The sequence below is a fragment of the Auxenochlorella protothecoides genome (assembly GCF_000733215.1).
Source record: "Auxenochlorella protothecoides strain 0710 unplaced genomic scaffold scaffold97, whole genome shotgun sequence".
NCBI classification, from domain to species: Eukaryota; Viridiplantae; Chlorophyta; class Trebouxiophyceae; order Chlorellales; family Chlorellaceae; genus Auxenochlorella; species Auxenochlorella protothecoides.
Window position 1 is genome coordinate 387,484 of NW_011934187.1, and position 26,488 is coordinate 413,971.

Consider the following 26,488-nt stretch of genomic DNA (forward strand, 5'->3'; position numbering starts at 1 on the left):
GGGGATCTTTAAATATCCGTGACTTTGTCAGCACCTGGGATGCCCTGCCAGCGCAACAAGCCCCAGTTAGGCCGTAAGGCTGGTCTCCTGCGGCCATAGCATACGACGGATTGTCCTTGACAAGCTGTGACCCTGGACCTCATTGGTGGCTTGTCCCAGACGCCAAACGGCTGCACCCCCATGGTGGTCTTTATCGAACGCTGGTCGTGAATGGTGCACAACGCGCCTTTTATCAGGGAGTTTAGCGCCAGTGAACTCGTGGACATCTTCCTGGACCGCGTCTACCATCTGCACGGGCACCCTACCTTCCGAGTAAGAGATTGGGACCCACTCTTCACAGGGCACTTCCGGAGTAATCCTGTGGGTTGCTGCAAGCGGAGCTGGACTTCAGCACCACCTGCCACCGCGAGGCAGATGTCCGGACTGAGTGGGGCAAGCGGATCCTGGAGGAGATGGTGTGCAGCCTCTTTGTCCTCGAATTATGAGCTAACTGCCCGAGCACAAGCTGAAAAGTTCCTTTCAACATCCAGGTGTTGGGGGTCAGGGGTGAGGCAGAATAGCCAGAAGATGGGAGAGTCCTGTCGGATTGGTGATGGATACTGTTAAGGTAAGTTTGTGCTGCATGAGGATGTCAGCTTCTCTGGCAAGACCAACGGCAACAACTCTCATGTTGCAAGTACACCAAGGGTGAAGGAACCAACAGTTGTTATCAAGAGCGCCCGTGTTGCAATGGCGAAGGCGAATACCGTGCACCACTGAAATAGGTGAAATGCTTTGTCGCATGTAATGGGCGCGCAGGTGAGGCGGCGTGCAGGGGCACCCTGCCTCCAGGACTCTCGAGGGCCTTAACTCTGTCGAGCAGGAGTATGTTCCACAAATTATCTAGCATGAGGCCGTTACAGAGTCACTCAGAGGCTTTTATATCCAGATTCTCAAGGATTGCATGACTTATGGCGGGTGACTAGGTTGAGACAAGTGTGTACATTTCAATGGGTTTCATCCTTTAGTAACTATCAAAACCCTTCCACCCAAAACGGTGGAGCTGCGTCTCCCTGATGGCCCTCCTCAGTAAACGCCGTCCCCGCTCATGCTGAGGCACCAGGCTAGGTGGGGGGCCCTACTTTACGGAGGGCAACGAGACCTTGCAGAATGTCGGATGATTCGCCATCTCATGTCGAAGCTGCCTGTAATGGGAGTCTCACAAGAACGCACTGTCCTAGCAGCCCTGACACAAAGTCATGGCCATTCAGGCTTGCGGTCCCACTCATGGGATTCCAGAAGGCGGCACGCTCTTGCCACTGCAGTGGCGCATCGCAGCCCTTCGCATTAGCACGCTGTGAGGCATGACCTCGAGCGGTCTACACCTGCAGGTAATGCTTACCAAGCAGCCAAAGAACGATGCATGGTGGAGCATGTGCTGCAGGGACATTTTTCTGACCTCTTTGGAGCAGTCATCGCTGCACTCTGTCCTCCACAGAGTGCTCCGAGGACTCAAATCGTCCGCCACCTGGGTGCAGGCCGAAGCATTCGTAGCACATGTTGCACATCCATCTCTGGCAGCAGTGAAAGGCTTTGGGTGCCCGCCTGACGCCCGAAAACGTGTCCCGCATGGGTCGCTGTAACACCACGAGAATGATGGGGGCCGCGTAGGAGTCGTGGGAATTCCAAAAGGTGAGCGAGGCAATTGGTGCACTGGTGCTTGATGTGGACAAAATTCCTGTCACTAGAGGTACGCTCGCTGGGTGCGGGTTGTACCCACCCCACTGTGCTCCTGCTCAGGGTACTTCCAGACATCACTGCACGGCTGACCTTCCTCGAAAGCACGTCTGAGATACGAAGCTGGACGTGCCCATGTTGTGCTGAGCGCAGTATGAGCGAGAAGTCCTGGGGCAGTCCCATAGCCGCGCAGGAGGAATGCCTTGCGACGGGTTTGTGGTCTGATCGGGTTGGTCATGTGAGAGGGAGCCCCTGCCCATACGGTGGGCTGACATGTGCCTCCCGTGTTTCGATCCGTGAAGGTATCACTTAGATGTGCTCTTGGGGTGTTATTACAGAGCGTAAGACGAAGGGTCTTGTTATCCTAAGCAAGACAAGGAGGCAGACCAAGTTTCGATACCTCTCCGCAAGCTTTGGACTTTTATCTTGCGCACCTCGAACATCCTCCCCTCGTTTTGAATATTGCATGCCGATGACGTTGAGGTTTTATCTCCCCCGTAACCTCGCCGCGTCTGCCTTCACTTGCAAAGCTCGCGCTCGAGCTTGCGGGCCCCCGCACAATACGAGGATTGTGAAGTTTCATGGAGACCCCTTCCACTGCGATCATCCTCCACCTGTGCCGGAGGCAGATCCCGAGTGCGTAGTACAAAGAGTTTTATAGCAGTAAGAATCTCAAGTAGTACAAAGCCATGCGGCTCTCTTGCCGCTCCGCACCCTCGTTGTCGTGATCCGACAGGAGGTGCATCTTTCGTAAGCTGCCGACATGGTCCTAGCAGCTGTCGCGAGCGTACCTTCTGCGTGATCATGCACCGACTTTAGCATGGGTGTACCATCCTCATCGCCGACACAGTCCCTTGGAAGGAGGTACGGTTGCATGAAAAGCAAATTATGAGAAAAGGCTATCCACGCCGTAGCTGCGCACGGAATCTCTAGCACTGGTGGAAGCTGCCCTAAAACCGGACTCCGACTACCAGCTAGTACCGTCTAGACAGCGGATGGGGAACCCTTTAGCCTCAAAGAGGCCCAATCGGGTTTGGACCTGTGCCATCGCCATATACGGACGTCCAAGCCACCTTGGGGTTCGGCATGCGTGCGGCGACGGGTCCGGGGGCTGGCCTTCGGAGTTCTTGATCTTTCCGGTGGACTTGGCAAGTCCCATGCGGGAGTCTCGCATTGTCCCAGATCGTAGGTTGCCGGATCTCCAGGCTGTGATGTACCATGCATGTAGGTTCCAAGAGGGCAGAACATACCTTGTTTTCACACCCCCTTCGGCCCATTGTAATCTGCATTGACACTCAGTGGCTGTCATAATGATGCATCATGGTTCCCTAGCCCTGATCATGGCATGCCTGCTTTTCGCGGCACCGGCCACGGCAATCTCGGGCTTGTCTAGGTGAGTGAGTGGCAGGACAGACGCCTTCATGAGGGAGGCAGTCTAAGTTTCTCACTCTCCGACTCTTCCATTGATACTTCATCGAGCACGAAGCGGCCGATGCAGCCTTGAGCTGCTTTTGTGACTGCGCGGATGCGAAGATCCAAGGTGACTCACGCACCCTACAACCAAACAATCGGCGCAGAAAGTTACTGGGAAGCACCAGCTTGGCCGGTGCATCGGATGGCATCGTGGAGGGTTCAGGATCGGCAAGCACAGCTCCAGGTTATACTGCATCCGGAAGGGCCTCAAGCTCTGCCTTCGGAAACAATGCCAGGGCCGAGGCTGGGCTGACGGCAACCAGCAGTGGAAGCGGATCGAGTATCGACGGATTTGGTCGTGGATCGGTAGGTTTCGGGGAGAAGATGACTTGACCTGGAACTCCGGCACGGTATCCTATCTTCGCTCTGTGCCACTGTGTTGTGAGAGAAATCACGAGCGCCTCGCCCCTTATTAGGACGAACACCCCCTGCACGTCATATCACTCCTCTGCAGGCGGTCAGCGATGGCACTCGCCCGGCACGGGCTACAGGTAGCTTCGTTGGAACTGCAACGGGCCCTGGGAAAGTGGCTTCGTCTAACTCCAATGCATTCGCCGAGTCGCTCCTGCCTGGACCTGTGAGCGCCGATGCATCTGGCACAGCTTCTACAGACACATCCGGTGCCAAGGTGACTTGTTACTCATGAAGGCCAGTGCGATGGTGGAGTGATGATGTGACAGTCCGGTATAAGGTCCTCGGACTGGGATCATTGGCTCTTGTCTTAACCCACAGGCTTCCGGTACGAGTACGTCCAGAGCTCCTGGGAACGTCAACACCGGAACAGTTTCGGCCTCAGGGCCTACGTTGGCTCGGACGTCTGTAAACACCTCGACTGCCACACCTGCTTCGCCTGGCGGCGTGCCCAGTCCAGGAGGGTCCCCTAGCCCTGTGGCATCCCCTAGTCCCTCTCCGAGCCCTGCCAGCTCACCGTCCACTAGTCCTTCAGGCTCGCCGTCCACCAGCCCTTCGGGGTCGCCTTCCACCAGCCCCACTGGGTCGCCTTCCACCAGCCCCACTGGGTCGCCTTCCACCAGCCCCAGCCCTGCAGTGTCGCCTTCCTCCAGCCCCAGCCCTGCAGTGTCGCCATCCTCCAGCCCCAGCCCCACTGGGTCGCCTTCCACCAGCCCCAGCCCTGCAGTGTCGCCTTTCTCCAGCCCCAGCCCTGCAGTGTCGCCATCCTCCAGCCCCAGCCCTGCAGTGTCGCCATCCTCCAGCCCCAGCCCTGCAGTGTCGCCTTCCTCCAGCCCCAGCCCCACTGGGTCGCCTTCCACCAGCCCCAGCCCTGCAGTGTCGCCTTTCTCCAGCCCCAGCCCTGCAGTGTCGCCATCCTCCAGCCCCAGCCCCACTGGGTCGCCTTCCACCAGCCCCAGCCCTGCAGTGTCGCCTTTCTCCAGCCCCAGCCCTGCAGTGTCGCCATCCTCCAGCCCCAGCCCTGCAGTGTCGCCATCCTCCAGCCCCAGCCCTGCAGTGTCGCCTTCCTCCAGCCCCAGCCCTGCAGTGTCGCCGCCTCCTATCGGGTAGGTGTGGCCCCGCCCGAAACCCAGCCCGGAGGAGCCGCTCAGCCTCAGCCCCAGTCCTGAGGAGTCTGCTTCCCCAACCTCCAGTCCAAGTCCCAGCCCTGCAGCTGAGACTTTCCCTGCAAACGCGCCCCCAACCAACCCTAACTTCACGTGTGTGGATGGCTCGAAATCAGTCATCTGCACCCGACATGGCACAAGCACCGCATTTTGTGTAGGAGACGAACAGCCGGCCCCTGGTGATTGTCCCACTGACTTTTTATTTCAAGTGACGGACGTTACTTCAACCCCAGCCAATCTTATCCTTTGGTCTGCTGACGGAACAACCTACGCATCTGCTCCCAGCCTCGATCATCGGTGCCACCAGTGAGGCATGGGTCTGTTCCATGTACACCATTCCTTCCCCCCACCTTGCCCTTGCATGCTGTGTCACGTGTCCATCTCTACAACAATTCCATTCGCAAGGACTTAGTAGCATCCTTGAACATTGTCTTGATAAATGGAGTAGGTTTGCTGCGTCCAGCTGCCTACGATTGATCGATCTGCATGTCTGGGAGCAAATTGTAAGCTCCGTAGATATCCACGAGAGGATGCACCTGCGCACCAGGCGCACGGCTCGATCCATCAAATTGGAAGCGGCGCCATTCATTGTTGCGCCCTTATAAAGGGCCTGTCGCCTCACAGGCTCGGCGTGTGACCCTCAGCCCTCAGCATCTTGGATTCTCCTGCTTCCAAGGAGCTGCAGAGCGGCAACCGGCTCCCCACAATGCGCAGGAGGGGTGCACACTTGAGATCGTGAGTGAAGCAGGTAGAGCTGTACTATGCTGAGCAAAGGACAGGTAGCCGGGTGCCTGCGTCGCCAGAGGCCACCATTACCGCGTGAGTTGTTTGATCTGGCGAGTATAGGAGCCTCAGCAGTGACAAATGGCAGAGGACATAATGACACACTGCAAGCAATAACAGCACCTGCAGACTGGCCAAGGCGAGGTCGTTAGAAATCACATCGCCAGGGTGGCTAGAGGTTTGGATCAGAGTGAGGGTTTGATTGCCCCTAGTGAAACGGAAGCGCAGGTTGAGGAGGCGAGGTTGTGGCGTTCAAGAGCATTCCAGGTCCAAAATGGAGGGGTGCTGCTGTGTGGAGGTGCGACAAGATGAGCTGCAAGACTGCCCAGGGTCATTGCCACGGTTGGTCAGGGTTGGTCAAACTCGTAAGAATTGCAAGTGGTGGATGCGGGAGACTTCGGATAAGAGTGGAACTGGGATGGGCGGGATTGGTAAGCTGGCTGATTTTTAATGCAGAAACTCAAACATGTGAGTAATAGGCGCTGGGAAAATCCGAGAAATCACGAAGAGAGGCTCTATAGCTCAGTTGGGAGAGCGTGGCACTGAAGATGCCAAGGTCAGGCGTTCGATCCGCCTTGGAGCCATTTTTTCTTTAAAAAACGCTCCTGACCCTTCGATCACCCCTTCCTTTCCGCTCTCGGCACTTTCACTTTGACAAACAAGCATTTGCAACATTTTGACGTCCTTGCATGACCCTCGCAGTCCACACGGACGCCGATTCCTAGATTTTGTTGTTCGACCCCGACCATAGCTGCCTTTGTTCTGCTCCGGAAGTGGTCCCTCCCATCGTGCAGTATGACAAACGGCCAGATTCGCAAGTTCGACCCTTGAAACATCGAATTGCAACCCTTCTGGGCCTGCTCTGTGATATTATCAGTCTGCAGCCACTTCGACCACACCAGGGGCCCTGGCTTAGGCCCCAAAGCTAGAGTGCTGCAATCACAATCCCCCCAGCCTCCCCATTGAATCCGCACACATACCCTCGTAGTGTGTTCTGCGTCTAGATTGATGATCCGCAAGAGAGCTCCCCTCCCTCCCCAAGGCAAAAACCCTAGCTTGTGATGGTCCACCATAGTCCCCAAAATGTCCAGATCAGTCCAGATACCCAAGGGGTGGGGGCCTTGCTGCTTCAAGGCCAGCACGGAAATAACGTACTCGGGCGAGTTTTGACAGGTACTCTGCTTGAGTGTGTATACTGGACAACCACGGCATGTGGTGCCACCTCCGGTGGCACCCAATCCCGACGGCCTCACGCTCTGCCGCTGCGGTGCGGGCTCTCCCGTCCTGCTCCTGATCAGGGCACTCTTGAAGATACCCAGAGCATATAATGCCAAGGTGCGTGAAGGAGGGATTTGACGCATCCCCACATGTGGCGTATGCGACCACGGTCGGTGGGTTAGGGCTAGGCTTGTCAAAGTTCCCGACAAGGTCTGTCCCCTGATCGTCATGAAGTCTGACACCGCGCACATCCATGCTTCCAATGTTTCACTCCTCGCATCCCTGCAAAGGGAACAGCTCACAGGTACACTCCGTCAGAAAAACAAACAGGTGGCCCTGCGCCGGTCCCTCCCACTGCGTTACTGCTGGGTGGCGAGCCCATGCACCTCAGTAACACCAGGGTCGTCTTAACCTTATGAGGTGAGGTCATCCTGTGATAAACATCCACTCTCTTCTCTTCAGATATCAGTACAGTTTTTCGTCCCTCACCTTTGTTCTTGCCTCACAACACCGCCCCTCCACTTCCTCCACTCAATCCTCTGCAGGACTCCCGCCCCTCCACTTCCTCCTCTCCAGCATGGTCCTCGACGACCTACACCACGGAGCATGGCCCCCCAATCCGATTTCACCATCACCGAGCACGAGAACGACGAGAACTTTGAGTTCACCACCACCAAGATCATGCTAATCACCATCCGCGGCAACAAGCCCGGCAGGCCCACCTACAAGTCGCACGATGCCAACCCCTTTCGCGCCACCGTCGACATGGTCGTCGCGAGGGTGAGCCAGTTCGTCCTGGAGGCCTACCTCCTGGCCGACGCACACCTGCTGCGACAGTGCGAGCGGCGGGTTGCGGCCCTGCTGGAGGATCACCTGGCGCTGGAAGCGAGCTTTGCGGCAGGGCTGGAGGAGCAAATTATCTCCACTCCACTTCCGCCCCGGGAGGAGCGACCGCTGACACCCGCTGGCCAGAGGAGGTGCGAGCCCTACCTTGCCGACCCCACCGAAGGCAATTGCGGGCTATGCCTCCGCTTTGTGGGCAAGAACTGGAGGTGCATGCCTCCACCACCCCTGCTGATCAAGGGGCGAGAGGTTGACGAGCCTTTCCATCAGGGCAAGCTGCGCCTGTACGAGACGGCCCAGGTCTACTGGAGCTGGAGGGAGAGCGCGGTTCCAGGGTATCAGCCTGCAGAAGCCAAGTTCCAGTGTCATATCCTGGGCGCGGAGGCCGCCCTGATGGAGACCTGCACCAAGAACTACATCAAGACAGACTTCCTCCGGCGCCTGGCCAAGCATGCGCAGTACATGCTCAACATCCGCCAGTGCAAGCATGCATGCGCCATTGCCAAGCGGGTGCTGGACGAGGACTACACACCTGTTGAGCCGCGGACGGAAGTCACCACCTGGGTCCGGCAGATGCGGGCGCTCATGCCCGTCAGACCCAAGTGGGGAGCCTTCGAGGACCACTCCTCCCTCTGCTACCCCATTCTCTGTTTTATCCTCAACTTCAACGAGGCCGAGCTGGAGAGGCTGGGGCTTCCAGGCGAGGAGCCCGAGACTTCCTGATTGCCAATGCGGGGACGCGACGGAGCATTCAAGTCATCGCCGCCTCCCTCCCCCAAGCCCGCCAAGAAGGCGCCCTGGAGCCGCACCTCGCTGCTGTGGCGCTTCACCCTCCTCCCCACGAAATGGGGATTCCAGTGCCGCCATATCAAGCTGGACAAGGCTGGACTTTGGGCCATCCTGCGCCTCATCGAGGGGACCTGGCCGGGCTTCTGCCTCCTCGAGGTTGGCCTGTCCCTGCCGTCTTGGGAAGCCTTTTGAAGACCAGACAGACAGGGTGGCCGGATTCCCATCTACGACCTGTTCTGGCCAAAGTCGGTTGACCTGGCCTACTTGCGACGTGACGGGTAGGACTTCAACGGCGTCATCAAGACAGACGGCGTGGCTGCCAGCGCCACTCTGAGCCAAGCGGTGGCTCCCGTGACCCTAGACATGGCGGCAGACAGGACCGACCCACCTGACCGAATGCTGGAGCTCCCCGCGCTGGAAGAGATGGAGCTCAGGGAGGAGGAGCTCCGTCGCCAGCGGGAAGCTGCAGAGCTGGGACACGACGAGGCCACGCAGAACGACGAGACCAGAGTGCAGCGCGATCCGGCAGCAGCAAGGTGCGAGATGTGGGTGTCGAGTGTCTTGCATTGTGATAGGATGAACCAGCCATCATTGTTGCATTGCCACCACGGACCACCATCACCACCCCACCCACCCCTACCCACCAATCAGCATCATCAGTACAGCCGCCCTGGCCCCAGGCTTCCAGTACGACAACGTCTTTGGCGTGGACCCCGGTCGCGCCAGTGTCAGCACCTATGTGGACATCAAGTCCAACAAGAGCCATCAGATCAGCACCAAGTCGTTCTAATCCCAGTCGCTCTACACCGCCATGACCAAGACCATCAAGGGCTGGCAGAAGCAGGAGTGGGAGCTCAGACAGCCAAACGGCCCCGTCAGGGTGACGACTGTGGAAGCCGTGGAGATGACACCTCCAACCAAAAAGACTGCCGGCATCGACCGCCTCCAGGCCTATGTGGTGGCAGTCATGCCATTGCTCCAACAGCTCATGACCTTCTACCATGACAGGCCTTTCTGCAGGCTGCGCCTTTGCCGACACCTGATGTCAGAGCGCGCCATCGGGGAGATCTGCGACCAGTTCTGTACTCGGATCCAGGATGACCTCCTTATTGGATTCGGGAACTGGTTTGATAACTGCTCCTCGTATGGTTATTGGAGGGTGGAAAGGATTACCTCGAGTAAAAGTGACTGTATGGGGCGCTGCAGCATCCATACGCATTGATGCCCATGGACGGAAGCTTTTACCAGTATTTGATGTCGTAGGTGCTAGCATCCCAATGACCTGCCCTTTTTGGTCATGCACCCAGGGACATTATCATTGCGTGGATCGGCCTCTCTTTTGTTGAGGACTGTTTTGGTCAATCTTGCCACCATCAAGCTTTGACACTTTGGATTGCACCTGTGCCCACTACTTCCAACACCAGCTTATGGTCCTGGGGCACTCAAGGCTGTCATGTCCTGTCGCAGTCTCTAGCCCGCCTGCCTGACACTGGGTGAGATCACGACACTCTCTTCTATGTCCAACCTATCCCTAGCTCGAGCAAATGCTCGCCCTGCATGAAAACCTCCCCCCAGCCCCCTCCTCCCCGAGGCCACCCTGCCATCCCCTGGCTTGCTGGTAAAGCCAAGGGTATCCAAATGATTGCCTTGCCCAGAAATGCCCTCGTGGGCGTGCCTTGGGATGACTGACAACCTGGTACATGTGACAGGCATCCTCGCCAAACCCCTTCACCAAATGCACTCTCGACAACACCTCCTATCAAGCTCTTGAAAGCCATAGTAATCTCAATATAAAGACAATCCCCCCCTTTTCGAGCCCAATCTGTAGTTTGCATTCATTCCTGTACCACCACAGCTCACTCTGCAGGGCTGCCAAGCAGAGCCTCCAGGTCCTGTCCTATCCTGTGCAGGGCAGCGCAGGGTATGCAGAGGATGAGGCGCACTGGTCGGCAGGACTTGTTGCGGCCCTCCTGCGTCTCCCTCGCCGCAAACTCCGCTGTCCAGACCGCGTGCTTGAAGCAGCACTCTACCTCGGGCTGCGTGAAGATGAGCTCAGCCTGGGGTGGTAGGGGTTGTGAATGGGGGATGTGAGTGCAGGTTGCCAGGGCATAAAAACACAATGCTAAGGCTTCCCAACCCTTCCCAAACTCCACATCGTCTCATCATAAAGAGCTCCCATGCACACCTTGCTGGATGATGAGCCTTTCCCTCCCTTCTTCCCCGCAGGCTGCTCTGCCGGCCGGCTGTCCCGGAATGCTCTCGCCAGGAGTAGAAGATGCTTCATCCTCGGCTGTTTGACCACAAGATACGCGGAGATTGAGTGCAGGACGGCGAGGGCGGCGCCGATCCATCCACCCGCGACCCCACCCCCTCCAGCAAGGCCTCACTGCTCAACCCAATACTGCCCCTCTCTCTCCGCCCAGTGCTTACCTTCCCCTGGTGGGCCTGCAAGTCCTCTCTCAAGGCTTGCTGGAGTGGCGGTGCCACTGCCGGCGGGCAGTTGATGAGCCGTTCGCTTAATAGCAGGCCCATTGCCTTGTCAGCGAGCGACTGGAACAGGGTAGGTGTGGCTTGGGGAAGTAAGAAGGTGCATGCAGCACTCGCCCCGAACTAGCCTTGAATTAAGGAGGAGGAACTCCAAATCTCCAATTCGAGGCCAGATGTTTACAAGTCTGCGACTCACAAACGGTCGTCGATGGCACCCACAAGCTCGCTGGAGCGGGGGGGTGCTCCACAAAGGCCAAAAACCCACTCACACCCACTGTCCAACCCCTCACCTCTCACAAAGCACCTCACCACAACCTTCCACCCCATGCACCTGCTGCACTCTGTCCTTGAGCTCGGGTCCCACCCGCGCCAGCAGGAACTTCCCCAGGTCGGACAGGGACCTGGTCCCGGCGACAGAAGCCAAAGGAAGGACAGTGGTGACCCCCAGGACGTCATCCTCGCACTTGATGACGGTGCCCAGCTTGCTCTGGGGCGAGGTGTCACAAAGGTGGGGGTAAAAATGTTGCTGTCCCGGCCTGAAGCTCATGCCTGACCGCTGAGATCACGCACTGGGACAGTCAGCCAGCGTTAATCGGAAATGACGGATTGCCATCATGCGCATCTTTGCCGTCCCAGGAGGGTATCGCCCTCCCTCCCGCTTCTGGGGCTCTCCCCTCAATCCTCATCCCCGGCCCCCAACATCTCAACCCCGCCAGTAAAAATACCATGACACCCAACTCCACAGCGCACATGCTTCAGAACCAGGTCCACCAGGCCGGAGCCATCGTAGGTGACACCGTCCAGGTAGTTGGTGAGGAGGACCTTGAGACCCAGAAAGTCATCTTCCTGTGGCTCCGAAAAGTCAAAGTCGACTGTGACGCTGTCAAAGGCCTCCCCATCGCTGTCATCCTCGCTCTCCTCCTCTGCACTGCTAGGTCCCTCCATGTCGTCGGAGCTGCTGCCTGACTCAACGCTCTCCGAGTCTTGTCCCGCTCCATTCTCCTCCTCTGCCTCCTCTTCCGCCTCCTGCTGCTCCTCCTCCACCTGCTGCACCACCTCTGGCTCGTGCTTGCGTTTCGGCATGGGGCTCGAGCCTGAATCACCCTAGGGCTATCTGGATACCATCGCAGTCCTTAATCGCATATGGATCCGGCCAGTACTGCGCATGCATGCGCAGAACCCTGGCTACCTTTCGTACGGGAGGGCCCCAGCATTCGTCCAGCTCCGACGTGGCTCCCGCCCGCTGCGGGGATCTCCCTCGATTACGGACACACACACCCCGGCCCCCCGCTGAGCGGTACTGGGGGCCGCAGGGCGTCGCATCGGGCCACGCTCGTTCACTCATCGCTTCCCATCAGTCGTCTGGGTGCTCAGAGGGATCCTGCGCTCCGTGTGTCGGACCGAAACCCTCCTTCCCCGTCGGGCTCGCGGATCGCCCCGAGCTTCTGAACAAGGCCTGCGCCAGCGAGCAGGTCATCAAATCCTGAGCCATGCGGGCGCAAAGCTGACATGTCGAGGTGGGTAGCTGGCCGGGACGGTCCTGTGCGAGACCCGAGCATTCAGGGCACTCCCTCGCGCACGCACCCGTCGGCATGCACCCCTGCTCCTCCTCTCGACGCAGCTACAGCCCCGACGGAATGCTGAGGCTGTTGGGCCTGGCTTCCATCGGCGTGGCGGTGGCCCTCGTCCGTGTGGGCTACTCCTCCTTCTTTAGGGCTTCGCGTGTACCCCCTGAGGCGTCGGTGAGTGCGGGCAAAGGGTCGACTGGTGGCATTTTTGAGCCGCTTACCGTATGGAATATACCCAGATGCTCCCGTACCCGACCATGCATGCAGGATGAGGGGCCGGCCAAGCCAGGACTGCGTGGGGGCCTGTCCCCAACTGTGCGTGTGAGAGCGGAGGACGCCGGCAGGCCCCCTGCTGCTGCCAGAGATGACGGCGTACCAAAAGACGAGGGACATGTATCCGGGTCTGCCATCCTTGCAGAGGTGAAGGCTCCGAGGGAGCAACCGGTGCTCGCCCCTCAACCAGGCGAATTCTGGTCGGCAGATGTGGGCGTGAAGCCAGAGCCAGCCGCTGCAGATCGCCTTCCTTTGCCACATCTGCCGACCAGCGATGGCGATGACGACCCCCGCCTCCTGGCTGCGGCGGTGGCCTCCGCAGCTGTCGCAGCTGCCGTCGCCGCCGGCAACTCGCTTGCACCATCCGCTGCGGCGACGGCGACGCCTCCAGAAAGGCCTCTGGAGCATGACGGCGCGGGGGTTAAGGCACCCTCGCCCGCCCCGGGCACGCAGCGAGTGGCCTCGGCCTTCGAGGCGTTGCGCGACCCCTTCGACCAGTCGCTATCGCCCGACCGCCGCGCCGTCTTCCTGGGCGGCGCCGGGGACGACGCGTACGGCGGCCTCGCCCCCTCGCCGTATGCGGCGGCGGCCTCGCCGCCTCGCTCCCCCGTGTCCGGCCCGGCACCCTTTGCTGGGCTGGCCTCGCCCAGCGCAGCAGACCTGGGCCTGCCCATGCTGTCCATACCGCGCCCCACCGCCAAGGCGCTGGAGCCGAGCCCGGACTCCGAACCCGACTCCGCTGCCGCCAGCAGCCCCGCCTTCTCCGAGGCCCTGGAGCGGGAGGCGTCGGGGTACGCGGCCGACGCCGGCAGCGGCCCCGGGAGTGAGGACTTGGGGGCGGGAGGCGCGATGGAAGGGCCCCATCCCCCCCCCTTCCCGGGCCTGCGCCTGTCACTGCCGGGGGACGCCCCCGCCGGGCCGCTCTCGCTGACCCCTGGCGCCAGCGGCGAGGGCTTCGACTTCATGCCCTCCGAGGACGACCAGTTTGCGCTGGAGGTAGGGGAGGAGGGCGAGGCGGAGGCGGGCTGGCCCGACTGGCAGGCCGGCGCCGGCGGCGCCGGCCGGGGCGACGCCTCGCCCGCCCCCCGGCCCGCGCCCGCCGACCCCGCCGCGGCCTCCATCCCCCTCTTCTCCGCGCTGGTGTTCGATGCGCCGGGGTCGTTGCCGCGCGGCCCCCCCGGCCCGGCGCCCCCCCGCGGCTCTGGTGGCGGCACTCCGCGACCACACGCCCTCTCGGGCTCCGCGGGGAGCCCGTCCCCCTCGTCCACGGGCGGCCCCCGGTCGAGCTCGGCCGAACGCCCCTCACCGCGCATTTTCGACACCGCCGTCGCCGCACCGCCTCCGCGGCTGTACGACGCAGCGGCCTCGCTGGCGCGGCGCCCTCCCTCACCCGATGCCGGCGGCGGCCTGCCGCCGCCCACGCCGCGCCTCAGTGTCGGCTCCTACAACCCCTTTGAGCTGGAGCGGGGCCCCTCCGGCGCCTCCCCCGGCCCCCCGGCGCCGGCCTCCCCCGGCCGCTCGCCCATGCTGGCCTCACCCCGCCACCACGGCGCGCGCCTGGCGGGCCGCCCGCCGCCTGACCCCTTTGGCGCGCTGGTCCCTGCGCACCTCCCGCCCTCTGCGGCGGCGGCTGCCGCCGCCATCGCGGCCGCGGGTCACCCGCCGCCGCGCGCCTCGCTGGAGCGCCTGGCCTCCAACCACTCCGCGGCGCAGCTGTCGCGCGTGCTGGAGGACGACGAGGAGCTCTGGGAAACCTTCCGCGTGTCCATGGACGTGGAGGCGGTGCTGGCGCTGAAGCTGGACGTGCTGGCGGGGCCGTGTCGCGACGCGTCCTACGTCACCGAGGACGACACGCTGGAGGTGACGGTGGGGCGCACGCCCGGCAACTCGCTGGCCTTGCGCGACGGGGAGGTGTCGGGGCGCCACCTGGCGGTCACCTGGAGCTCCCTGGACCGCTGCTGGCAGGCCGCAGACCTGGGCAGCCTCAACGGCACGCTGCTCAACGGCGAGCCCATCAGCGTGGGCGCCCGCCAGCGCGGGCCTGACTACCGCCTCAGCTCCGACGACATCCTGCAGGTTTGAGGAAGGGGGGGAGGACTTCGGGTTTTGAAGGGAGGGTGTGTGTGTGTGTGGCTGGAGGGGGGGTGGAGGCAGAGGAGCTGCCTGCACTGATGCGCAAGCTTTGGGCTGAGAGGCTGACGGCCGATGGAGACAGTCTAAGATTTACAGCGATTTGCATGATCTTGTGCCCCCAAGAAACTCACTCAACAGCAAACAAGCAAACAATCAAGAAGCAACACCCACACGCAGCTGGGGAGCTACACGAAGATCAAGGTGTCCACCTTCCCGCGCGACCTGCTCAACCCCAAGGACACCCACGGCAGCCTGCCTGTTGGGTCGCTGCCCAAGTCCCTGAGCATGCCCAAGCACCGTGTGATGAGCTTTGGGTCGCTGACCTCGCCCAAGCCCACCGCCAACACACCCTCGCGCCAGCCGGCGGCCACCACCGCCTGCGACGAGCTGCGGATGGAGGCCTGCGTGCTCTGCCGCGTGGGGCGGGAGCACACGCGGAAGGGGCAGCCGGGGGAGGTGAGGGGGGGGTGCCGATGGGAGGGCATGGGGGGTGGGGGGTTGGGTGTGGGCAGGGACTTTGTTCCTCAGAGGGAGGGACTGGAGGAGTGGAGGGCCAGGGAGACGGGTGCCAGGCATCTGGGAGGGTAGGAGTTGGAGAATTACCTTGAAAGGAGGCTTGGGAGAATGCCCGCCCCGCAGCGCCGTGCATCGCGGGAGGACTGCCACCAGTTGTGGCTTTCTGGGGTCGTGCGGCGAGCCCGGGCAGCCCCGGCCTGTCCTGCCGCGGCCTTGCCTCGTAGCGGGGCTGCATCAGGTCCCATGCTTGCGCAACTTCCTCTGCAACCCAGCCTCACCCCCCTCAATACGGAAAAGGACGTGGCGTGTGCGCAGTGCCCGCTGCCGGACCCCGGCCGCCTGGGCGAGGCCTCCGTCTCCCTCTTCTGCGTCTTCGATGGGCACTGCGGGCGCGGCGCGGCAGAGGCCGCGGCGGTGGCACTCCCGGAGGAGATCGGCGTGCGGCTCCCCGCCTGCGAGGCGGACATGCTGGAGCAGCGTGGCGCTGTGTCGGCCCTGCGTCCCGCCTTCCTGGCCACCGACGCACGGATCCGGGCCGAGGAGGGGTGCACCGCCACGGCCGTGCTGGCCTGGTCGCCGCGCAAGGGCATCGTCTGCCTCCAGGTGGCTGGAGGGCAGTGGGGGTTGTTTGTTTGCAGTGAGGCTCCACATGGCATGGGCAGGCAAACTGGCTCGTGGAGGGGGAGGGGGTGATGCCCTGCTGACCTCGCGTGCCTCCCTCCCTCACCGTCTGTGGTCGGCCGAGCATGCTGACCAGAAGCCTGCGCGCTTCTCCCACACGTGCCTGCGCCCACCAACCACTGCCACCTGCCCACCCCCCAGGCTGGGAATGTGGGCGACTCAACCGCGCTCTGGATCGACCCCAGGACGGTGGAGGTCGTGGAGCTGACGGAGGACCACCGCTTGAGCAACGAGCGGGAGCGGCGGCGCCTCGCTGACATGGGCATCCAGCTGAGCAAGAACAGCCGGCGGCTGTACGGCCTCAACCTGTCGCGTGGCCTGGGCGACAAGTTTTTGAAAGACGAAGATTTGGGTGAGTTGGCGAATGGTATCCATGTGTGTGTGTGTGTGTGTGTGGAGGGGTGGTTTGGTGGGCCCATGCATCTGTGGGCAGCATGCTAGAGCTGTGCTGGACAGGGGTACCATGCAGACCTTGCAGGCCAGCCTGCTGCACGGCATGGACTGCCATGAGATTACGACGCCCCTCGCCGCCTCCTGGCATGGGCGCAGGCTCCCCTGCTCACCGCGATGCTTGCCCCACGAACGACCATCTGTCCTAATCTTTAACCCCATTGACTCAGCTTCACAGTGCCAGATTCTGCCGCTGCTCCATCACTTCAACTCCACTGTTCCTCCCCTGAATCCACAGGTCTCTCCGCTGAGCCCTATGTGGGTCCCGTCGTAACCTGCTCCGCCTCCGAGGGCGGGCTCCTGCTCATCGCCTCCGACGGGCTCTGGGATGTCGCCGACTTTGCCACCGTCGCGCGCGTCCTGTGCCAGTCATTGAGGTGGGTTTGGGGGGGGCTGGCCTTGGGATTGTTTCCATGGGCTTCCAGGGGGATTAGGGGCGGCCAAAAGTCATGCATGCTCAAGATCCATGGACAGACGAGGCCGAGCGTCGGCATGCCCTGCGCCCCAGTACCAGCCTCGCACCTGTGCCTACACCACCTACCCACTCCCCACTCCACCACGCCCAGGGCGTCCGGGGGGGATCTGGTGGACGGCGCGCGGGCGGTGCTGGCCCACGCCCTCAAGCACCGCACCAAGGATGACGTCAGCATCGTGCTGGCCCGGGTGCTCCCCGAGGCAGAGTGGGAGGCACGCAGCCCGCCGCGCTCCTTCTCCTCGGGGCCCATCTTTGGCGACCCGTGACCTCCAATCGGGGCCAGGCGCTTGGCGCCTGGGCCTGAGCGCCGCTGCCGACCTTTGCCCAGCCCATGCCGGACGAATGAGGCGGCCCAGCCCATGCCGATCCCGCCGGCTGGCCCCGCCAGGGCGCTCGCCCCCCGACGCAGTCGAAGCCAAACCCAAGCGCATCTCTTCTTTTCACTCGCCCGCGTGCACCATGCCCGCGCTTCCCCTGGCTCGCCAGCTGCTTGGTGTGTTGTTACAGTGCATGGCAGAGCGGACATGAGCAAACAGTGGTGCATGGTACAATGGGACGGAAGCCAGGAGGAAAACGGAGTGTAGGCTACATGCTTCCGTGCAAAATCCTACATACATGATGGCGCTGCGCAGGGCGGGGACGGCGCATGTCCTTTGACACCTTCTCCCGCTTCTGATGGTGGTCCTCCAGTCAGGTGCTACAGGATCTCGTCGAACGCCGTCTGGCGGCCGCAGAAGGGGCAGGTCTGACTCCGTTCCAGCCATGCATAGATGCATTGCAAGTGGTAGTGGTGCCCACACTTGAGCGTGATCTTGGGATTCTCTGAAGCAAAAAAAAGGGGGGGGGAGGGGGGAGGAGATTTTCCAAGAGCAGTGATCGCCTTTTCCAAGAGAAAAACACTTTGCTTCCCGCCCACAAGCGATGCAGTTTGAAGCTGTCGCGACAAGGCCACAAATTCTCCAATGCAGCGCACAGTCTCCTTTCCCCTCCTTCTGTCCCTCACTTCAACCACGAACTGCCTGTCCACCCACCCTTTGGGTAACCCTCCAGACAGGTGGGGCACATGTCGTCGTCGTCCAGCAGGGACAGCTCTGGGAAAGCAGGAATGCAGTCGGTGGCACTGAGCAAGAAGAGCTATCATCACCATGCAGCAGAACACTTCTGAGGCAGGCAGAGACAACAGGCCAGCGCACCTTGCATGTCCTATACCTTCCGTGTAGTGGCCTAGGCAAGCATGCAGCTTCCCAGACCCAACCATCCCATGCTCACTGGAATCGGACTTGGCATGCTTGGGATCTGCATCAGATTGCATGGAGGATACAGAGGCGTTCCTCATTTTCCTCAGCGGCGACAGCAGCTGTTCGCGGGCCTGCGTGGTCTGCATGGCAGTGGGATCGATCGTCTGAGGTTGATGGTGCCTGGTGATGCCAACACAGCATTCAGCATGGGGCTGGCATCCCGAGGACCACAGGCACAACCTTGCAATCACCAACCTTGGTGTCGAGGTGCTGCTGGGAGGGGGCCCAGGTGGATGGGGAGGCAGCGACATCGTGGTGGGCCTCTTGAGGCGAGGAAAGGGTGGCACGGGGGTCAAGCAGATTCTGGGCGGAGATTGACCTTGGTGTCCCACTGCAAAGGGGGAAGGGGGGAACAGGTGTCGAGGTCGACACGGGGCGCTCATGCTGCAACCTCTACGCCTCCACATTTACCCTTTACCCACTCACAATCCATCGTTTGGGTGTCTGGAGGACCAGCAGCAGCACAGGCAACCTCGCAGACTGTCCCAGCACCCAGGAGGACCGGCATGGAAGAGTGGGATGTCGGGCTGCGAAACGCCGGTGGCCTGGTGTGCTATGCTCATCATGCCACTTTGCGCACCACTGGGCCGTAAACGGCCTCCGATCTCCACTTCCGGGGGAGGGACCCGTGCCTGTGGTCCCGCCCGGGAAGGGTGATCCCCGAGAGCTGCGAGGGGAGCAGGGAGGAATCGACTATATCCCCAAATCAAAGCTTGAATTGATTGGTTGTCAGGGCTGGATCAGAATCCCACCTTGTCACCAATCAACACGGTGAAACGTGGACATCGATCACAGGGCGCCATGTCGTCATGAATAGAAACCGAGGGAGAGACAAGACATACGAGATGGACAGTGTCCCTCCTCATGGGGATGGGATCACCCGTAGACAATCAGGTTACTTTCTACACTGCGCACGATTGCGAGAATGTAGTGGCGTGCATGCCTCAGTGACAGCGGACCCTCTGTCGGGGCGCTCCTGGTGTGTGGCCTGCCAGGCGCGGCGAGGATGGAGGGCGTGAGGGTCTGGGCGCGGCAGCACCCGTCCACAATGGGGTTTGCCCTGAGCGGGGCCAGCGTGGCGACAGGTGTCGTGCTCACCAACTGGGTCGGTGAGCGGGCGTGTGTGCCTGAGTCCTGGGATTGCAGGGCCTGGCTGGCTGTAGCTGGAGATCACCGCTGTGCTTCGGGGGGGCGCCCAGTCACAATATATGCTCGACGAACCCTCCTCTTCCCTACCCCTCCCTCCGTGCAGACGTCATCAAGGTGCGGCAGCAGACGTCGGGGTACAACAACCGGAACTTCCTGGCGACGGGGTTCAACGTCGTGCGGCACGAGGGCGTGCTGTCCCTGTATCGCGGCTGCACCGCCGCCGTAGCCCGGGGCGTCCTTTACGGCGGTGCGCTGAGTGCCTGATGGGAGGGGTTGCCTGCGGCGGGGCCCTGCCGGCTGGTTGCTGCATGCTTTGCCGGGCGCGAAGGCTGCCAGTCGACGCTCCCGCATGCCTGCTTCCCCCTCCTCCGACCGTTCACAAACCCTCCCCTCACCCCCCACCCCCCAGGCCTGCGCATCGGGCTGTACTCCCCGGTGAAGACGGCGCTGGGCGCGGATGAGCCCGGCACCGGCGTGCACCGCAAGATCGCGGCCGGCATGCTGAGCGGGGCGGTGGCCGCCGCTGCGTGCAACCCCACGGACCTGGTGAAAACCCGCATGCAGACGGCGGGGGCGCGCCAGGGCGTGGCGCAGGTCGTGCGCTGCGTGGTGGCCGCCGAGGGCTGGGCGGGCCTGTGGCGAGGTACCACCCCCAGCATGGTGAGTCGTCGGATGAGGGGAGCTTCAGCCGTGCTTACCTCCTAGATGCCTTGCTGCTAGCGAATCTGCTCCCCAGCACTGGCTCACCCTGCTCTCACTCCCCACCCCCTCCATCCAAACTGCCAGGCCCGAGCGGCGCTGCTCACGGCGGGGCAGTGCGCGACGTACGATGAGGTGAAGCTCCTCTTCACTCGCGACCTGGGGTGGGAGGACACGTTGGGCACCCACTTTGCGGTCAGCGGCGTCACTGGCCTGGTCACCACGACGCTCATCTCCCCGGTGGACATGGTCAAGACAAGCATGTTTGTGGGCGAGCGCATGCGACCCTGGGCCTGCGCCAAGGGGGTCGTGGAGCGACACGGCTTGCGGGGGCTTTTCAGAGGGTGAGAAAAGGTTGGGGGGAAAGGGAGGGGTGGCGTGTGTGGGTGTTTGTGGGGGAAGGTAGTGGTGATCTGGTGGGTTGCCAGGGTGTTCTCAGCACCAGCGCCGGGCCATGCCGGGGCGTGATACGGCGGGAAGGGGATGTGTGTTGTTGAATGTATGCGTACCCACACTGCCCCCCCCCAAAAAACATCATGCCAGGTGGACGGCCAACTGGGCGCGGCAGGGCCCCATGACCACCGTCATCTTCGTCACGCTGGAGGGGCTCAGGCACGGCTTTGGCATGGACGGCATCTGACGCACTGGCTTGTCGACATGCACAGCGCGGTTGGGCGCTGGCACCATGTCACGCATCCGCACCACACCAGCCTGCACCCGCAGTCGGCACGCGGAAGGGCAGATGTGTCATCCCTGTGGGATCGGGATTGAAAGGATGCTACCTGATTCGTATGCCTGCAAGTTGTGCATTCTGCCTTGCGTATCTGTTTCCCTGGAGGACAGAGTCCCTTCTCACGCTCCTCACGGTGCCCGCGCGCGCGGTAGCAGTCCTCGCTCCAAGTCCCGCACATCAACATCTACGAATCATCGTTGCCATGCACAATGCGCTGATGATGCTCGCGCCACATAAAATACTCTGTACATAGAATCGATCCTACATTCTATGCTGAGGTGCGCTCCTGGCCAGCTCGTCGCAGCAGTGAGGCACTTGCAGCCATGCACGCATGTGGTCCAGAGGTTGGTGCATAATGCCGAGGAGTCGTCGAACGAAGAGGAAATGGAAATCAGGACGGTGCCGCGGCCCGACGTCCTGCACAGGTGAACGGGAGATCGACGAGGGGACAAGTTCAGGCAAGTACCAACTCTGCTGGCGGCCAACGGGGCCCTACACCCATACCCACCGGCTTTCCACCCATGCAGATCAGCGACAGAGATCGTGTGGCCCGCCAGCTCCCGACAAGAAAAGTGTAAGGGGGATTTAGGACGTGGTGTGCCCACATTCAGCAAGCATGGCACAGCCCATCATGCCACCAGGCCCTCGTTCATCCCCATCACTCGCTCCCACCGCCCCAGTTGCGGCCAAGGTGCATCGAGTCCTGGGCAACGTCCTCATGCACGACGCCGTGCTGCGGCAGTCCCTCGTGGAGCGCTATGGCTTTGCCGTCGAAGAGGCGCGTAGCATTGGTGCCAGAGGCGGGCCCTTGTGAGCAAGGGGGGTTGTCGCCGCTCCCCATGACTGCCCTTGACGGGAGCAGGGTCAAGGTCCCTTCAACACACCCACCTCCTCCTTGCTTGCACACCCCTCCCTGCAGGTTCGGACGTCTCCAGACAACCTCAAGGCGTTCCTCCTCTGGGACAGTTATTCAGGGCACGAGCGGGAGGCAGCCAAAGAACTCGCACGCAGGTGAGGCTTTGGAATGTGTCGGAATCCTGTGTGGCAGGTCCTCCTAGAGAGACAGGACCAGGCGCGGCCCGTCTGCTCGCAGCGAGACAAATCCAGCGCCCCTCTGCGCTGTACCCCGTCCGCAGGAAGGGGAGGCTGCGGTCGGCGGTCGCCGGTGGGCTGGGCGTGCGCAACGCCCCGCTCCTCGTGTTCAGAAAGAGCGGCATGAGCTCCGAGGAGGCGCGCCTGGAGTCTGTGCTGGAGGGTCTGGCGATCGAGGACCTCCCCAGCCAGCGGGGGTTTTGAGCAGAATTTGGCCGGGGGCGTCCAGGACGATCCCTGCGCAGTTCCCAGCACTGCTGCCTTCCTGACTTGCCTTTACACCTGGACAGTCCTTTACGCCGCTTGGACAGCTGCCTTTAGTGCCTCCACCGCCCCGCTGCCCCTGCCGTCGTGCCGTTTGAAGCACGAGTAATGGGCCAGCCGCCCATCTGGGAAGGCCACAAAGGCGCTGAGCCCCACGCGCTTGTAGCACAGCGTACACAGGCGCTCTGGGACCAGCGCGATCAACCTGACAGGGTTGATGAGAGGTGGGGGGAAAGGGCATGGTGGGTGGTTTGCTTTAGAAAGTGGGGAGTGGGAACCTTGTCTCAGGAAATAAGGGTGGTTCGTCAAGGTCACGCACAGAAGGCAGACATGATGTACAGCGACCAGGATTTGGGAGGAAGTACCTCCCCTGCAGCCCTCCCACCCCCCACCCCCGTCCACATTCCACTGCACCGCACCCGGCTCCCCCCTTCCTACCCTCCACACCCCCCCCCATAACACCTCTTGTGCGCCCCCGCCAGCTGCGCGGCCAGGCCCACGGCCTCAGCCTGGCGCAGGCTGCGCCGCACGGCGGCGCCCCGCCGCTCCTCCTGCGCGCCCCACAGCGCGCTGCGCAGGAAGCGCAGCCCGGCGCGCAGCGGCAGCTCCCGCGGCAGCAGCTCCAGCGCGTGCACGGGTTGGATGGCGCCCCGCTTGCGGCCCAGCAGCTCTGCCACCTCCGCCCACCGCTCCAGCGACACGGCGCCCGTCGCAGGGGCCTGGCCCTGGGCGGGGGCGGCGGTCCCGCTCCCGCCGTCGCCGTCGCCGCCGTCGCCGTCCCCCGCCCCGTGTCTCGCCTCCAGGAGCACCTGGATGAGGAGGAGGTAGATGTCGGAGGGCTGGGGGTCACTCCACCCGTCCTGGCGCTGCCCGGTCCGGTCCAGCCACAGCCGCAGCATGGGCAGGTGCAGCGCCTCGATGTGCGAGGCTGGCTCCGGGGGGGCGCCGCCGCTCGGCTTGCGCCGCGCCGCCGCGGCCGCCGCCACCTGCCGGCCGTACACGCGGTCGCAGTACGCCTCGGCGGCTGCCGGCTGGCCCAGCTGGTGGACGTACAGCCGCAGGGCCTCGTGGTGCCTGGGAGCCCAAACGGAGGAAAGGGTGTCGGAGGGGTTGGGCTGGGGCAGATTGAGGGTCTGGAAACGGACAAGAGGGGCCAGATTCTGGGGAGAAAAGGAGCTGTGTCGGGATAATCAGGTCATTGGCCGTGGCTTGACCCCAAGACGCAGTCGAGACGGTGCATGCCCTACTTGTGTTATTCAAGTGACATGCTCTAGGGGCATGGCCTGGAACTGGGCCCTTGGGCGCCACGCCACTGACAAGCGGCGCCGCGCCTCGAGCGGATCACAGGACCGCCAATGGGTACCCTGCGTGGCCGCAGCAGCAGCCATTCTCCCACCCGCCTCGCAAGGTACCCTGCAGCGACCCCAAACCAGTCACCTCCACCCACCTGCCCATTCGCTCCAGAATCGCGGCCCGCAGCTCCAGCAGCTGGTGCGAGGGCAGGAGGGCCAGGAGGGAGTCCAGCCTCAGGTGGCTGGCATGCAGGATCTGGGGTGAGGCATGGTTGTTGGTGGAGGGGTCATGTGGAGGAGAGGGCAATGGTGGCAAGGGGTCCTTGAAAGGAGGTGCCTCGGTATCGACCAGCATCACATTTCTCAAGTGGGTGCACACGAGAAGGTGTGCCGGGGCTCCACGCCAGCCTGCCGGCCCTATTCATCTCCCCCACCCAAGAATCACCCCCACCCCACCAGCTGCTTCAGCTTGGCGGTCTCCGCCAGGCCCCGCGCCTCCGGGTCGCCGGGGTCCTCGCTGGCATGCTGAACCACGTGGCGAAGGTACAGCGCCGCCAGCTGCTGCTGGTACACGGCGGGCGCGGCCCTGCCGCTGGCCAGCACCTCCTCCAGGTAGGAACCTGCCAAGGAGGTGGGAGGGAGGGCGCGGGGCAGTCAAGGGCGCGGCCACGGCATGGTAGCGGCTTTGGCATGGGTGCGAAGGCAGGCATGGGGCAGGGGCGTGGCAGCAGCGCCGCATCAGCACGTCCTGTGCAAGGAACAAAGCCGGCCAAACCGCCCCGCCACCCACCGGCGAGGGCGGGGGCGTGCGAGTTGAGGATGGGCAGGAGTGCGCCGGGGTCGACGGGCAGGCTGGTGAACATCTGCAGGCCGGCGTCCGGGTCGGCCTCCAGGATCCACCTGGCGTGAGTGGCGAGCGGAGCAGGGCAGGGTTGTAAGGCCCCCCGAGGTGGGAGCCATCGCGGTGGGCATGGTCCTGCCCCGGGCAGCATGCATGCAAGCTTGCTTGCTTGAAATAAATCTGCGGAGCCCAAACACTCCGTCGCCTGCTTGGCATTCTCCTCGTCAAACCAAGGCCGGCACCCCCCCAGCCCATGACCATCCGGAGGGACCCACCTGGAGTGGGTGGAGATGAGGCTGAGCTGGTCGGCGCCCAAGCCCAGCAGGTAGCGCACGGCCGCCCACGCCCCCGGCAGGCCGCGCAGCTCGGCCGAGGCGCCCTGAGCGGGCACCTCCAGCTGCTCTGGGCGCACCGACAGGCTCTCTAAAAGGGCCAGCGCAGAGGAGTGGCGACCGCGCCCCTGTCGGGGGCACGGTGTGTGTGTGGGGTGGGGTTGGTGGGTGCCGGGGCAGGGCGCGAGCAGGAGGGGAGGAGCGGGGCGGGATGCGTCCACGGCACGACTCCCTGCAATGCCCTTCAATTGACCAGGAATCTGACGGCAGGCACCCCTGCCAGGCTGCTGTCGAGCTGTAAAGCACGACATGAACCCATGATCACGCCAGCTATGCCCCCCAACACCGCGGTCCTCACCAGGCAACCCCCCCAACACACACCTGGTAGAGCGCGACGAGCTCGGAGTAGCGTCCGGCAGCGCGCAGGGCGGCTCGCCCTTCCTCCAGGTCCACATGGTTGGGCCGCTGGATGAAGTGCAGGAGCGCGCCGCTGTCGGGCAGGGCCAGCAGCGCCCGGAGCACGGCCGTGTCGACCGCGACGGCGGCGGGGCTGGGCACGCCGCCGGGCGAGGCGCCAGCCTCGCGGTTGCGCTGGCTCAGCAGGTGCGGCAGCACCACCGCCACGGCACGCGCAAACTCCTCGCCTTGGGGCTCCGCCGCCGGGGACGCGTCTGGGGAGCATGTGTGGGAGGTAAGGAAGGGGGGCCGGTGCAGCAATTGTTGAGGTATGGGTGACTGTGCACATGGCTTGGGGCACAGCGGGGTCCTCGACTCCTCAACAAGATGGCAGATGACCAGACAGGCAGCCAGCGCACCCAGAGCACAGGCCCCATGTGGCTGTCATGGTCCTTTCAGTGATTGCGCCTGGCACTGGAACGAAGGCAGCTCAGCCTCCCCACTCCCGTGTAACCACAAGCTGCCAGCTGCGCATTCCACTCCCCCACCCCCCCCCCCCCCCCCCCCCCCCCCCCCCCCCCCCCCCCCCCCCCCCCCCCCCCCCCCCCCCCCCCCCCCCCCCCCCCCCCCCCCCCCCCCCCCCCCCCCCCCCCCCCCCCCCCCCCCCCCCCCCCCCCCCCCCCCCCCCCCCCCCCCCCCCCCCCCCCCCCCCCCCCCCCCCCCCCCCCCCCCCCCCCCCCCCCCCCCCCCCCCCCCCCCCCCCCCCCCCCCCCCCCCCCCCCCCCCCCCCCCCCCCCCCCCCCCCCCCCCCCCCCCCCCCCCCCCCCCCCCCCCCCCCCCCCCCCCCCCCCCCCCCCCCCCCCCCCCCCCCCCCCCCCCCCCCCCCCCCCCCCCCCCCCCCGGCGCCCCCCCGCCCCCCCCCCCCCTGCGCGGCCAGGGCCTCCAGGTGGCCGGGGCTGGCCAGCGAGGGGAGGAGGCGGAGGAGGGCCAGCGTGCTTGCGGCGCCGCTGGCGCCAAAGTGCAGCATGCTCCCCTCGAACTCCCCCGCCCGGAACAGCACGGCCGCGTAGCGCAGGTGCGCGACATCCTCCAGCCGCCGCCGTGCCTCCAGGTCCGCTGCTGGGGCGGCGGCCGCCACGGCCAGGCACTCCTCATACTCGCCCAGCTCCAGCAGCGCCGCGGCCTGCGCCAGCGCGGGGCGCTGGGACAGGCGCACCAGCCGTCCGCCGGCGCGCGCGACCAGGCAGGAGCCGTCCGCCAACGGCCAGGGGCAGAGCAGGGCCGGGGCGCTCGTGCCCGAGGAGGCGGCGCTCGTTTCCTTGCCAGCGTCGGCGCCGGCAGGCTCTGCGCCCCCGGCCTCGCCCTTCAGGGCCAGGGTCTGCACCAGGGCGGCGCCGGAGAGGGCCTGGA

The 26,488-nt window shown here is 63.4% G+C and overlaps 13 protein-coding genes across 13 annotated transcripts in view; 7 read left to right on the forward strand and 6 right to left on the reverse strand.

Moving 5' to 3' along the window:
• Positions 1–334: 334 nt before the first annotated feature.
• On the reverse strand, positions 335–526 carry F751_6894 (hypothetical protein; the record flags this gene model as incomplete). The annotated part of the gene is made up of 1 exon (XM_011398502.1): positions 335–526. The coding sequence occupies one exon, from the start codon at positions 524–526 to the stop codon at positions 335–337; it is 192 nt and encodes a 63-aa protein (XP_011396804.1).
• An 876-nt stretch (positions 527–1,402) lies between these two features.
• F751_6895 (hypothetical protein) lies at positions 1,403–1,588 on the forward strand (the record flags this gene model as incomplete). Its single annotated transcript, XM_011398503.1, has 1 exon — positions 1,403–1,588. One exon carries the CDS (start codon positions 1,403–1,405, stop codon positions 1,586–1,588), a length of 186 nt encoding a protein of 61 aa, XP_011396805.1.
• Positions 1,589–4,034: 2,446 nt separating this feature from the next.
• Positions 4,035–4,622, reverse strand: F751_6896 (hypothetical protein; the record flags this gene model as incomplete). The annotated part of the gene is made up of 1 exon (XM_011398504.1): positions 4,035–4,622. A coding segment is annotated over one exon (588 nt), but the record flags the coding sequence as incomplete, so codon positions are not given.
• Positions 4,623–7,373: 2,751 nt separating this feature from the next.
• Positions 7,374–8,333, forward strand: F751_6897 (hypothetical protein; the record flags this gene model as incomplete). Its single annotated transcript, XM_011398505.1, has 1 exon — positions 7,374–8,333. The coding sequence occupies one exon, from the start codon at positions 7,374–7,376 to the stop codon at positions 8,331–8,333; it is 960 nt and encodes a 319-aa protein (XP_011396807.1).
• A 429-nt stretch (positions 8,334–8,762) lies between these two features.
• F751_6898 (hypothetical protein) lies at positions 8,763–9,189 on the forward strand (the record flags this gene model as incomplete). Its single annotated transcript, XM_011398506.1, has 2 exons — positions 8,763–8,935; positions 9,051–9,189. 2 exons carry the CDS (start codon positions 8,763–8,765, stop codon positions 9,187–9,189), a joined length of 312 nt encoding a protein of 103 aa, XP_011396808.1.
• Positions 9,190–10,255: 1,066 nt separating this feature from the next.
• Positions 10,256–11,831, reverse strand: F751_6899 (Protein BCP1; the record flags this gene model as incomplete). The annotated part of the gene is made up of 4 exons (XM_011398507.1): positions 10,256–10,456; positions 10,830–10,949; positions 11,251–11,373; positions 11,637–11,831. 4 exons carry the CDS (start codon positions 11,829–11,831, stop codon positions 10,256–10,258), a joined length of 639 nt encoding a protein of 212 aa, XP_011396809.1.
• Positions 11,832–12,523: 692 nt separating this feature from the next.
• F751_6900 (Protein phosphatase 2C 70) lies at positions 12,524–17,248 on the forward strand (the record flags this gene model as incomplete). The annotated part of the gene is made up of 8 exons (XM_011398508.1): positions 12,524–12,645; positions 13,000–13,723; positions 14,441–14,803; positions 15,038–15,316; positions 15,674–15,979; positions 16,199–16,409; positions 16,746–16,884; positions 17,074–17,248. 8 exons carry the CDS (start codon positions 12,524–12,526, stop codon positions 17,246–17,248), a joined length of 2,319 nt encoding a protein of 772 aa, XP_011396810.1.
• F751_6901 (hypothetical protein) lies at positions 15,460–16,476 on the reverse strand (the record flags this gene model as incomplete). Its single annotated transcript, XM_011398509.1, has 1 exon — positions 15,460–16,476. The coding sequence occupies one exon, from the start codon at positions 16,474–16,476 to the stop codon at positions 15,460–15,462; it is 1,017 nt and encodes a 338-aa protein (XP_011396811.1).
• A 431-nt stretch (positions 17,249–17,679) lies between the features above and the next one.
• On the reverse strand, positions 17,680–18,366 carry F751_6902 (E3 ubiquitin-protein ligase; the record flags this gene model as incomplete). Its single annotated transcript, XM_011398510.1, has 3 exons — positions 17,680–17,804; positions 18,014–18,073; positions 18,252–18,366. The coding sequence occupies 3 exons, from the start codon at positions 18,364–18,366 to the stop codon at positions 17,680–17,682; spliced, it is 300 nt and encodes a 99-aa protein (XP_011396812.1).
• F751_6903 (hypothetical protein) lies at positions 17,904–18,407 on the forward strand (the record flags this gene model as incomplete). The annotated part of the gene is made up of 1 exon (XM_011398511.1): positions 17,904–18,407. The coding sequence occupies one exon, from the start codon at positions 17,904–17,906 to the stop codon at positions 18,405–18,407; it is 504 nt and encodes a 167-aa protein (XP_011396813.1).
• A 921-nt stretch (positions 18,408–19,328) lies between these two features.
• Positions 19,329–20,768, forward strand: F751_6904 (Mitochondrial substrate carrier family protein ucpB; the record flags this gene model as incomplete). The annotated part of the gene is made up of 5 exons (XM_011398512.1): positions 19,329–19,389; positions 19,533–19,676; positions 19,839–20,089; positions 20,216–20,472; positions 20,672–20,768. 5 exons carry the CDS (start codon positions 19,329–19,331, stop codon positions 20,766–20,768), a joined length of 810 nt encoding a protein of 269 aa, XP_011396814.1.
• Positions 20,769–21,131: 363 nt separating this feature from the next.
• On the forward strand, positions 21,132–22,157 carry F751_6905 (hypothetical protein; the record flags this gene model as incomplete). The annotated part of the gene is made up of 5 exons (XM_011398513.1): positions 21,132–21,139; positions 21,389–21,435; positions 21,542–21,652; positions 21,797–21,872; positions 21,998–22,157. 5 exons carry the CDS (start codon positions 21,132–21,134, stop codon positions 22,155–22,157), a joined length of 402 nt encoding a protein of 133 aa, XP_011396815.1.
• Positions 22,158–22,247: 90 nt separating this feature from the next.
• Positions 22,248–26,488, reverse strand: part of F751_6906 (Vam6/Vps39-like protein) — a gene marked incomplete at both ends in the record, with an annotated part of 5,888 nt that continues 1,647 nt past the window's right edge. Inside the window, 9 exons of the mRNA XM_011398514.1 lie at positions 22,248–22,422; positions 22,680–22,942; positions 23,027–23,131; positions 23,219–23,291; positions 23,665–23,765; positions 23,966–24,129; positions 24,300–24,409; positions 24,626–24,810; positions 25,064–25,333. Of these exons, the coding sequence (XP_011396816.1) occupies positions 22,248–22,422; positions 22,680–22,942; positions 23,027–23,131; positions 23,219–23,291; positions 23,665–23,765; positions 23,966–24,129; positions 24,300–24,409; positions 24,626–24,810; positions 25,064–25,333 (1,446 nt within the window). The remainder of the gene's footprint in view (positions 22,423–22,679; positions 22,943–23,026; positions 23,132–23,218; positions 23,292–23,664; positions 23,766–23,965; positions 24,130–24,299; positions 24,410–24,625; positions 24,811–25,063; positions 25,334–26,488) is intronic.